This window comes from Polypterus senegalus, chromosome 8, assembly GCF_016835505.1.
Source record: "Polypterus senegalus isolate Bchr_013 chromosome 8, ASM1683550v1, whole genome shotgun sequence".
In the NCBI taxonomy this organism is placed as follows: Eukaryota; Metazoa; Chordata; class Cladistia; order Polypteriformes; family Polypteridae; genus Polypterus; species Polypterus senegalus.
The window spans coordinates 67,062,406-67,075,035 of record NC_053161.1 but is presented as its reverse complement, the minus strand read 5'-3'; the positions used below and the strand labels follow the sequence as shown (position 1 = coordinate 67,075,035).

General features: G+C 39.7%; 1 protein-coding gene across 2 annotated transcripts in view; it reads left to right on the top strand.

The window, feature by feature from the left end:
* Nucleotides 1–12,630, top strand: part of cped1 (cadherin-like and PC-esterase domain containing 1) — a 333,365-nt gene that overhangs the window by 116,453 nt on the left and 204,282 nt on the right. For both annotated transcript variants that reach the window (XM_039761207.1, XM_039761206.1), the window contains exons 11-13: nucleotides 5,423–5,583; nucleotides 6,967–7,052; nucleotides 11,369–11,555. In XM_039761207.1, coding sequence (XP_039617141.1) covers nucleotides 5,423–5,583; nucleotides 6,967–7,052; nucleotides 11,369–11,555 — 434 coding nt within the window. The remainder of the gene's footprint in view (nucleotides 1–5,422; nucleotides 5,584–6,966; nucleotides 7,053–11,368; nucleotides 11,556–12,630) is intronic.

Here is a 12,630-nt window from a genome sequence, read left to right as displayed (position 1 = left end):
TTCAGTAAAGAAGATCACTAGCAATTACAGTATGTTTCACTGCGAAAAATGCTTTGACAAATTTCGCCGATCAGCACTAATTATTACTTTTATCGGTGACCAAGATGCAAGATGGTTCTCCTCTTCACTGCTTTAGGTTTATATTAATGGTGTGGCCTTAACTTCAATTTTGGGAACCCCTGTTCTAAGCTATTCTGTTAACAACTGCTGAGAAACATGAAATTGTATTATGCTTGCTTTTAATTTAAAACTCTCCAAAACAGTTCAAAGGATAAAACTGTAAATACTTGTAAACTTACAGTGAGCAAATTTACAGTAAATTTCTCAGATTTACATGATCTTTAGCTTATCACTTAAGAGCAAAACATGCCTGAGGTGACCATCAAAAACTGTTTTTGTTAGGAAGCAAAATCTGAAGCACACTATAATTTATGAATGTACAATTCAACGTTATAAAATTTATACCATTAGCTATCACTATCAGACTATAGACCTCTAAGTTTACTTGAAGATACAGGAGTGAGAGACATCATTCAGGAAGCTCTGACAATTCTTACACATTAACTTCACATGGGACAAAAGTATTATAAATCAAGAATATATATAAAAGGCACATACTGCATCTTTATAGTTTGATCAGCTAAGAAGTTGTAGAGCAGTTACATTCACAAGGGATACTGGACATCACTGAATCGGCTTGGTTAAAAATGCAATTATTCATGGGACATGTGATCAATCATGATTAAAAATTTATATTGTTTGACAAGCCTAATTTACAGACTTATAGCTTTGAACTTTGTATACTGGATTAGAGGTACCGGTAAATAGTGTTGTTGAAACCTGCTCCTTTTACTGCAGGCTTTGTTGCTCTGCTTGGGTCTGTGTTTAAGAAGAAAAGAGTAGGTAAGAAGAACTGAGTGTTGGACTGAAGAAAATAATCAAATATTAAAACACACTGTGAAATTGAAAGGCAATAAGGAAAAAATACGGGCCAGATCATGAACAAAATAAATAAATAAATAAATAAATAAATAGGCAGAAAAGGATAATTAACTTTACTCATAACTAAAGCAGGATGGGGATTAGCACTCCTTTCTTGCTGCCACATAATAAGAAAAGACTTTTGTTCCATATAATTTGCAATCTGATACATTCAAAGCTGTAGTATACCATCTGAGAACAATCAGTAGGATAAGCCTTAATATTGTATTTGCCAATGAGTGACAAATGTGTTTTAGTGGTAAAAAAAAGAATATGTATCTGTGGCAATGAAATAAACAGTGACTACCTACATACCAATTGATCAGAAGGACAGCCTAAAAGGTTGCACCACACAATAATATGCAATTCAATCAACACAAAAATCTATTCTTCAGAATTAGAGTCTGCATCTGCCATCTTGAAGAATAAGTACTGTTATCAATTTTCCAACCTACTTTAAGAAATTCTTGGAAATATCTGCTATAAACTCTTATCTATAAAAAAATCTCTGTTATTTACAAAGTTGACATACAGTAAGTGTAAAGCAAACTGATGAGGGCTGAAGATGTTTAATTTATTCTAATTTACTTTACAAAATTACAACAATTGTTACCAGAACTGGACAATCAACCTAACAAGCTTGTCCATCCTATCCACCTAGATTGTCCAAAATAAAAACCAAGTTGTGATTTGAAGGTCCTCAATGTCCTGTTCTCCACCATATTGCTTGATAATTTATTCCACGTTCCTAAGGTCCTTTGTATATCTATAATCTGCTTCTCACAGAGGCGGCACGGTGGAGTAGTGGTAGCGCTGCTGCCTCGCAGTTAGGAGAGCCGGGTTCACTTCCCGGGTCCTCCCTGCGTGGAGTTTGCATGTTCTCCCCGTGTCTGCGTGGGTTTCCTCCGGGCGCTCTGGTTTCTTCCCACAATCCAAAGACATGCAGGTTAGGTGGATTGGCGATTCTAAATTGGCCCTAGTGTGTGCTTGGTGTGTGGGTGTGTTTGTGTGTGTCCTGCGGTGGGTTGGCACCCTGCCCAGGATTGGTTCCTGCCTTGTGCCCTTTGTTGGCTGGGATTGGCTCCAGCAGACCCCCGTGACCCTGTGTTTGGATTCAGTGGGTTAGGCAATGGATGGATGCTTCTCACAACTGAGAGGATGTGGTAGATGTTTACTGACTGGCCGATCAACCACAAACGTTACCTGGTCGGTAACCATCCAAATAATCAGATTGCGATTTAGAGCTATGAATGTAATACTCTGATCTTCACCCTTTCAAGTAAGTGAACCAGCCTCCAAAGCGCAATGTCAGAGGCTTTGTCTCAGGTGCTGACATCTGAGGTTCCATCCCTGTAGGGAGAAGCAAAAGTGTATATACCTGATGAGCCCTAATTATGGTGAAACATGTGTTGTGAACTCTTTGTATTATTTGGCAGGTACTGTATCATATAAAAAATATATGTGTACTCTGTAGTTTTTCCAGTTTTTCTGTGGTGGCGATCTGTGCCACCACCACCTTATCAAGGCACCATTCTGCCAGATGTCCACATGACCATCGTCATCAATTTCTTCCATTCGAAGCCTGAAAATCATAAGGACTGATTTAGAAAATCTATTTTAGGTAGAACACCCAGTGGAACCCCTGCAGAATTTGTTTTTCTCTCCAGCCTGGCTGGAGTTTTTTTTTTTTCTGTCCTCTTGGCCATTCAACCTTATCTTTTTGCTTGTTACATACTGTATAATATTATTGCCTAATCTTGTTTGTTTGTTTTATATTAACTTCCTTTAATTTAATTTTATGAAGCACTTTGAGCTACATTGTTTGTATGAAAATGTGCTATATAAATAAATGTTGTTGCTGTACTGTAAGGTTACACAGAAATCATTTTAAACCTTAAGACTGATTTTCAGTAATGAAGATTTTCTTGTAGTATTGTTATTTGGATAACAATGTTATTTTAAATCTAACCTTTTTTTTTACACATTCATATGTCTGAACATGTAACATTGCCATTTTTTATAATAGATAGATGGTTGCAAACAGGATGGACATACTGAAAATATATTACATTCTAATAGTCTATCTTAAAATTCTTAGTGATACTGAACTGGCCTGGTATAAGTGAGTGTTGGTACATGAATAAGTATGCTATGCAATGAGCTGACAGCTCAATCCAAACTTATGCTGCCAGGATACCCTGTAGCCCTTTGTGACAGTATAGCTGGATATGCTGTAGTGCATTTGAAAATGGATGGTTAAATAACATATAATAGTATATAACATTACTTGTTAATTTGTACATTCATGTATTATAACTTTCTTTATTTTTCCTACTGTGGACTTGAACCCGGACACAGGCAGACGGACATCGTTGTTTCTCACCACACACTCTTTATTTACAATAGATTTACAATTTAACGTGCACTCCCCAGTGCTTCTTCTTGCACCAAGTATTCCCCCAATGTCCAGGCCTCACAGTCCTTATGCCTTCCTGGCCGCCTCCCGTCCTCTCTCCAGCTCTGTCCTCTTCCACCCGACATTCACACATGATTGAAGGGAGGCGGCCCCTTAAATGGGAACCCGGATGGGCTCCAGCTGCTTCCCGGCATTTGTTTATAGCCACACCCCAGTGTGGCGGAAGTGCCAGCTGCGCACCCGGAAGCCGTCCGGGTGTCCCCTGTCGTCTTCCCCCCAGCACTTCCTGGTGTGGCTGAAGTGCTGGGCTCCCGGGATATTTAGGCACTGGGGCGCCGCCTGGCGGTGGCCATGGGTCCCTACAGGGCTGGGCTTCCAAGCCCTTCACCCGAGGCCCCCAACATAACCAGGGCGGACGCCCCCTCGCGGTCTGGAGGAGGCACAAATCCTCCTCCAGTCCTCCTGGGCGTCCCGGCTGGGGACCACACTACATATGGCATATATATAGATTTTATTTATAAATATATATAGTGGCTGGCACTCAGGGCCCTTACCTGGCCAGAACGCTTATATAATGGAAGGACTAGGTGAGAGAGCTTCCACAGGACCCCTGGGTTTGCAGTGATGCCTTGGACTCCTGCAGAGCAACATGGGAATTGGACTTCAGCACAGCCCTGTTGGGTTCTGTGGGTGTCACCAGGGGGTGCTACAGGAACTGCTGAACCCTTTTATTGCGGCACTTCTGCCACACCTGGAAATGCTGCCAGAAGCAGATTATGGGACACTTGGAGCACTTCCCGGTGTTCTATAAAAGAAGCCCCCTAACTCCATTCAGGGAGCCAGAGTTGGGAAGAAGGGAGACAAAGCTTGCTGGGAGGAGTGGAGGTGGATGGAAGACAAAGAGGAAGAGAGACTAGAAAGAAGGGGCTGTGTGCTGTGCAAAAGTGTTAAGGGTGCTTGCTGTACTGTGATGAGGAGGTAGGAAATGAGGGAAAGCGTTTCCCACAACAAAACAAATTGATAAAAAGTGTGTGTTGAAATTGTGTGCTGCGTCTGCTTGTGTTAGGTTTAGGGGAGCTGTGTGCCCCCTGCAGGTGACAAATGGCGTAGTTGGCAGGATTCCTGGCCATTGTAAGGCAGGGACCTGCAAATTTATTCTTGTGGCAACCTGATTCAGCAGCATAAATGCACAAACGTGGCAGCACAGCAACACACTCTGCAGATTACGTGACACTTGGAGCTCTTCCAAGTGCATTGTACAAGGAGCCCCCTTATTCCATTTGGGGACCAGAGTCAGGAGGAAGGGAAAAAAAGCCTACCGGGAGGAGTGGAGATGGAAGGAAGATAAAGAGAAAGAGAGAAGAAAAGAAAGTTCGGTGTGCTGTGCAAAAAATAAAAAAGTGTGTGCTGAACTTGTCATGCATCCGCTTGTGTTGGGTTTAGGGAGCTGTGCACCCCCGTACGCAACAGTATATACTGTATGTTGAAGGTAATGTTAGTGTGCCCAAAGTTAGACAATTTTTGGAGTGTTAGAATGTAAATCCATTCACACAATATATTTTACTCTACAGAGATAACTACTGTTGGTGTATGCATTGTGATGGGTTAAAACTGCAAAATTCAGTTTTATATATGAGAAGTGACCTGCTAGCTTCATCAAATTCTTGATATTTGTAAAGGACGAATCTTATACTTAAAGTACATGTAAATTGGTGCTTATTATTAAAAAGTTTTATATAAAAAAGTTTAAAAAATTTGTGCTTGTCTGCTTTTTAATGCCTTTTAGTATAATCTATCCTTTACAGCATTATGAGAACTTTGAATTCATTGCTCAACTCCACACTCACCCAGGTGATATTCAAAATCTTTGACATACTTTTCTGCTGAAATTGATTAATGACATCACAAAGTAGCAGCTTGTAGCAAGACAGAACAGTGCAAGAGTATGAAGTATGTGGATCTACAGTAGATGAAAGGAAACCAGAATAACATGCTGAATTAATTCTGCACGTCTCTGTTTTACAGCTTTATCCATCGCCCAGCCTGCAGGCTCACCTGTCAGATTTTTTTGCCATCGATCAACAGCAAGGAGGCTCTTCTGTCACTAGAAGGAACGTACTGCTGCTTTGGCTGCTACAAGAACTTCACTCCTCTGAAGCAAAGCATTTTACTGATCATTTGCCAGGGTAATATTTTTAAAGCATCACAAACAAAAGTTTCTCTCAGTTGTTACCTAGCATGTATGTCTAAGTAGAGGGGTGACTTATAAGCAATTATACCACTTTTTAAAGTTTCTTCTTATTACTAAGGTTTTTGGTATAGTCACAAAAAGGTTGAATTGCTCTGATATGGGCAAACAATGTATGTTATTTCTGAGAAAACTGAAAAAAAATTGTGTAATGGTTGCATGGTGGGTTGTGTACATTTCAGTAGGATGACCTTGTTATTGATGTCCTGGGTGCAACTACATTGGTGATTTAGTCAAATGAATAAATAAACAGATGACGACTTGCATTCTGGTAACATCACCTGTGGAAGCCCATGATCTGCTCCTACTCTATAATCAGAGAACTTTTGGATAGAATATTAAACCTTATAGGATTGTTTTTAACTTTTTCTTTTAAACATAATTTCTTAATCTGGCAATTTAAAAGTAAAAGTAAAGTAAAATGTTTTTTGCCATTGCATTGACATCTCCTCTATTCCAATTAGGGCTGGCATGTCACATATAAACTCAAAGCACAAGGAATACATTTTTATCCAGGCAGTAAAGAGTTCATATCGACAAAAAAGTATAGCTTGGTCCTCACTGTACACTGTAACATGGGATGCATGACAAGAAATATGAACACAGAAATTGGTCATTTAGAGAAAACTCTACAGATTTAGGCCACTGAAAACTTGTTTTGGAGGGCGACTGAAGCCAGACTCAGGTTCATACAGACAGTACACACAGATGTTACACATGTCTGAGATCAGTAAAAAATTTTGTCTCCTGGGATGTGGCATGAAATGGTGTGAAACATGAGGGATGGTTTTATTTGTGACCTAGAATATGGCCATAGTTTTTTTAAAGATCATTTTGGCATCTGTGCAGTCCCCTGAGTGATCAGCAGAGGTAGTTTTGTATGCTGATTGTGGGTCATTGGTAGTGAACCCTGACTCATCAACCTACTCTAAATCAGTTCTTAAAGTTGACTCCATTATAAGGTGTAAATATTGTAGCTACTTCCTGCCAAACATAGACTAACTTGTAATAGAAGACAAAAGCAGAGGTTTCTTGGTTTCAGAGCAGCCATTGAGCCTCTGCAATGTAAATATGGCCGGTCGAGTAAAGCCTCAGTGGTATAATAAGGCAATTATTTTATTATATTGTTTCTGTCTTTTGAAAAGTATTCTGCAACCCTACACAGGAAAATGTGGTGCTTAAAATTAATTTAAAACTGGTAATGAATCGAATATACTGTACCTGTTTTATGCATATTTCAAATAACAGTTTTCATGGGGAGTGCCATTATATTGTATTTATGAGAGATCAGATAAAGTCTCGGTGGTTATTGTTTCCACAGGCAAGGAAACCATGAGCCACATCAAAAACGAGTTCCATTTAGTGTTCCTGTAGGCTCAGAAAATGGATGGAGGGAACAACAGAAAGGTAAGGTTTACTGTTTTTTATATGAATTGTTTGAGAGTTGACCTATTTCAAGCCAAGAAATAGTTTAAGTAAAACAAATTAATATTGTTTACTACTATGTTATTTTCTAACCTGCTCCTTAGGCCAGCTTAGGTAAGCTTAACATGCATCACGGGAAAATTAATGGAAGGAATTATTAAGGATAAGATTGAGCAACACATGGCAAGGACAGGAGTTATTCTGAACAGTCAGCATGGGTTCAGAAGAGGGAGGTCGTGTTTTACTAACATGTTGGAATTCTATGAGGAGGCAACAAAAGGATACGATCAAAGTGGAGCTTATGATATTATTTATCTGGACTTTCAGAAAGCATTTGATAAGGTGCCACATGAGAGGTTGGGCATCAAATTAAAAGAAATTGGAGTTCAGGGTGATGTTTTTAGATGGGTGCAGAATTGGCTCAGACACAGGAAGCAGAGGGTGATGGTGCGAGGAACCTCATCAGAACTGGCCGATGTTAAGAGTGGTGCTCCACAGGGGTCAGTGCTAGGGCCGTTGCTATTTTTAATATATATAAATGATTTAGATAGGAATATAAGTAACAAGCTGGTTAAGTTTGCAGATGATACCAAGATAGGTAGATTAGCAGATAATTTGGAATCCGTTATATCATTACAGAAGGCTTTGGATAGCATACAGGCTTGGGCAGATTTGTGGCAGATGAAATTTAATGTCAGTAAATGTAAAGTATTACACATAGGAAGTAAAAATATTAGGTTTGAATACACAATGGGCGGTCAGAAAATCGAGAGTACACCTTATGAGAAGGATTTAAGAGTCATAGTGGACTCAAAGCTATCAACTTCCCAACAGTGTTCAGAAGCCATTAAGAAGGCTAACAGAATGTTAGGTTATATAGCACGATCTGTGGAGTACGAGTCCAAGGAGGTTATGCTCAACCTTTATAATGCACTGGTGAGGCCTCATCTTGAGTACTGTGTGCAGTTTTGGTCTCCAGGCTACAAAAAGGACATAGCAGCACTAGAAAAGGTCCAGAGAAGAGCGACTAGGCTGATTCCAGGTCTACAGGGGTTGAATTATGAGGAAAGATTAAAAGAGCTGAGCCTTTACAGTTTAAGCAAAAGAAGATTAAGAGGTGACTTGATTGAAGTGTTTAAAATTCTGAAGAGAATTAGTACAGTGGGTCGAGACTGTTATTTTAAAATGAGTTCATCAAGAACACAGGGACACAGTTGGAAACTTGTTAAGGGTAAATTTCATACGAACATTAGGAAGTTTTTCTTTACACAAAGAACGATAGACACTTGGAATAAGCTACCAAGTAGTGTGGTAGACAGTAAGACGTTAGGGACTTTCAAAACTCGACTTGATGTTTTCTTGGAGGAAATAAGTGGATAGGACAGTAAGCTTTGTTGAGCTGAATGGCCTGTTCTCGTCTAGAGTGTTCTAATTTTCTAATCCAGACCAGAGTTGCTGGTAAGAGTCCCTGGTCTCCCAGCTAACCCAGGGTGCAAGGCAGTAACTAGCCCTGGGTAGACCACCAGTCCAATATAGTGCAAACTCACACACACACACACACACACCACAGGGTCAATTTAGCATCACCAATTCACAAAACAAATGTGTTTTTGGACAGTGGGAGGAAACTGGAAGACCTGGAGAAATCCTTACAGACCCAGGGAGAACATGCAAACTCCACTCAAGGAGTGGCTGGGATGCAAATCCTGGTCTGCTTACTACGAGGCCAACCAATATTGTTTGCTGTAATCAATCCATATTCGGAAATAATTAAAAAAGAATCCCTTGTTTCACTTGTAGCAGGAACTGTAGGACATTTTATAGATAAATAAACATCTTGTCAATGGTACCAAATGAGAATATATTAGTGTACCACCAGCCAAGAAGAATGGTTTTTATGTAGTTGATCAAGGACAAGAACTGATTTTAACAATCATGTAGAGCCTCTGCTATATAACCCGTGATGACCCTATAATGTGCTTATAAAATCCTAGAAAACATGATGTGGGTCAGGATAAAGTGGGAAAAGACGTATTTAGAGATTGACAGTTAAGTAGGTATGGTTTTCTATCGAAATTTCTTCAGCCAAATTGTATACTTCTTCACATTGGGTTTGCAGTAGGCCCTCTCATGAAGAGAATGTGCCCAGAATGGAGTGCTAGCTCCATGAATTGACCAGGTTCAGTGTTTGGAATCAAACTGTGGAAAGGTTTTTCTACTTACCTGTGAGTTCTCAAGTGCTAAAGTGCAGTCACAATGTTGGTAATCTTATGTTAATAATGTTTTGTTACAATAAAACCATCTATGCCTAACTAGGAGCTTCATGACCTCTTTTTTAAAAATGTATGCAAAACAACTTTCTCAACGTTTCTTCTGGCTAAGCCCAAGAAATGATATCTCACTGACTTATACAGGACAAGAATGAAAATAAAAGGCAGGCAGTGCATAATAAAAAGGAAGAACAAGCACTATAACTTAACAGTAATACACAGAAATTTACAAATACATTCTGTACATTGCCTATGAAAGAAAATATTTTATAAGTAGGCTATTTATATGCGCTCAAAGCTTGTTAAATTCACATACTACAATGTTGCACTGCTGCCTAGAAGATAGTATTTGGGTCCAGATGAAAAATAGGGTGGACAGACAAACACAAGAATGACCCTATACCTCAACCTTCTGTCTTTGACTTCATTGCCTGGCTCTCAATTTAATTCAGTTTATTTTTGTGTAGCACTCTTCTCAGAGTACAAGCTGAGAATGCTGTGACAAGTTCACAGGTAAAGTACAACTCCGAGTTTACAAATTAATAATTACACACATACTGCATTACTAATTATATGTAATTAATGTGAGATCTGTATCTGGATTGTATCTACATTTAATTTAGCCAAATAACAATTATACCCTGACACAGAGACTGGGACAAAGATCTGATGTCATATTCTCCTCATAAAGTTCAAACCAAGTTCTGCTTCTGTATGTGGGTATAAAGTGCATTTCCATGTACACTTGTTATCACATTTCTGACCACCTCTGTATGCGCTCCGAGTTATCCATTCACAGGTACGTTGACACCTGGTTTTAACTGCTGTCAAGTGCTTTCTGATTGTGATTGGAAGAGTGAAAATTAACTTTAATGCCAATTGTAAAAGTGATTTATTGGTTGGCTCTCTGGTGGCACTGATGTGAGGAATTTGAGTGCATAGAATGGGATTTAAATGGCCCCTCACTGTCTCAATCAAATACATGTGAACAGGGAGATGAAAATGGGGAAAATGAGTTTTAAGAATAAAGAAAAAAGGAAAACTTGAAATGTTGTTTATAAAACCTCTGACCCTGGTTATTTTTTTCTGGATGACTATACTTTGGTCCAGAGACTGCACTTTAGAGGTACATAGCTTATCTTTATTGAACTTTAACCTGTCTTCCCAATTTTCTCAGCTCCTAACTAGTATCAAGGGGGCCCATTATATGCAGGGTTTTGTAAAAAAGTCAACTCAAGTCATATTTATTTATATAGCACATTTAAAAGACAACCAATGTCAATCAAAGTGCTGCACAATAAAATCAATTAAGGCAAAAGAAACATTTAAGCAAAATAAAAGAGAAGGCTAAAATACACATTTTAAAGGTTAACACAGTGCATAGAAAAAGACAAGAACACACCACCCCTACAAAATTGTTCTTTACCCAAAAACCATTCTTTAGGACATCTTTAATTCAACAATAGAAGGATACTTAAGAACAACATTGAACAATCAGAAAAAAATCTTGTAGTCTAACTCAGCACATTATAGTTGATGATGTCACTGACGATTGTAGCAAACAGATAAAATTCTGGTGAAAACCATGCATTTGATCAGTTCTTGCCGTAGAAATAATATACCACTAGAGGGTGCTCCTTACAATGAATATACAATATATTTGTTACATTTTTTTTTGTTGTTTTCCAATGATCAGTGCTGTCAGTAGAATGAAAACAGAACTTAACGTTCTTTATTTTGAGATGCTGGGGCACACACAACTGAGTAATACTTTGTTCTTTTTCTGTATGTTGCCTCCCATCATCGAATAACAACATTTCATACACACAATAGCTTTCACTAAAGTCCTATGTTCATTAATAAACCGTAACGTCCATGTATCTACCTGTACCGTGAAGGCGAACTGGTGGCCCTAATGCCTGCTCTGCCAGACAACTGAGTGTGTATTTCAAATAAATGCTTGAAACTGCTGTATTAAATTTATCTTACCAAAGTTGGTTTATCTCCAAATTTTAATTTTGTTTGCAGACAAATGCACGCTTCCCTACATCAAGCAGATTATCACGGACCCGCCCCTGGATCTGAAGCCTCAGTTTGATCCCAAACTGAAAGAATACCACGTGGATGTGCCATTTGATATGGTGACTGTCTGGATTAGAGCTGAGCCCATTAATTGTCACTGCCAGGTGCATCTGGATGAGAGAAGAGGGCCCAGGTAGGCAGTCCTATCATCTGTCTTGGGTTTTATCTCCTAACAGCTGCTACTGTTGACAATCTAATCCCTATCAGTTTAGAGGGGCTCACTGCCTCTTCACACCTCGATTATGTGAAACATCTTTCAAATGTGGCCCACTTGAGGCCAACATCATTTTGTGCTTTGATGTGCTCTTTGTCTCAGTAGCCTTGCCCAGATCAGTGTGAATGCTAGTGCCACTCAAAGGATACCAATTGCCAGTGGAAAATTTGCAACCTTCATGGCTAGTAGTGAAACAAAGGGTCATTTAACTTAACCTTGCTGGCCGCCTTGTGCCTGCTTGATAATTTTAAGACCAAGAGTATTGGGGAACCTTCTAATCAGTCTCTTTTCTCGACTTACTTGCTCCATTACAAGGATGCTTGTCAATCAGAGTGCACAGTCGTTCTCACGCCCGACTCTGGTTGGCTTTGAGTGACAAATTAACCTAACATTCATGTCTTTGGCAAGCTTAACATGGGGTGAAAATGTAAGTGACAATCACAGAGTGGGGAAACTCCATGGAGTCGTGAGGCAGTGTTATCAGTTTTAGGGTTTTTTTACATGTGGAATATATTTCTGCTCTTATTTTTTCTATCAGTTTTAATTTTGAACTTTGCTTAATTTTAATTATTATTCAGTTAACCTTTCTGCGTCATTATTTTTTTTAATACATGTTGCTATTTAGGGCGGCACGGTGGCGCAGTGGTAGTGCTGCTGCCTCGCAGTTAGGAGACCCGGGTTCGCTTCCCGGGTTCTCCCTGCGTGGAGTTTGCATGTTCTCCCCGTGTCTGCGTGGGTTTCCTCCGGGCGCTCCGGTTTCCTCCCACAATCCAAAAGACATGCAGGTTAGGTGGATTGGCGATTCTAAATTGGCCCTAGTGTGTGCTTGGTGTTTGTGTGTGTCCTGCGGTGGGTTGGCACCCTGCCCGGGATTGGTTCCTGCCTTGTGCCCTGTGTTGGCTGGGATTGGCTCCAGCAGACCCCCGTGACCCTGTATTCGGATTCGGCGGGTTAGAAAATGGATGGATGGATGTTGCTATTTTTTAGTTTTTAA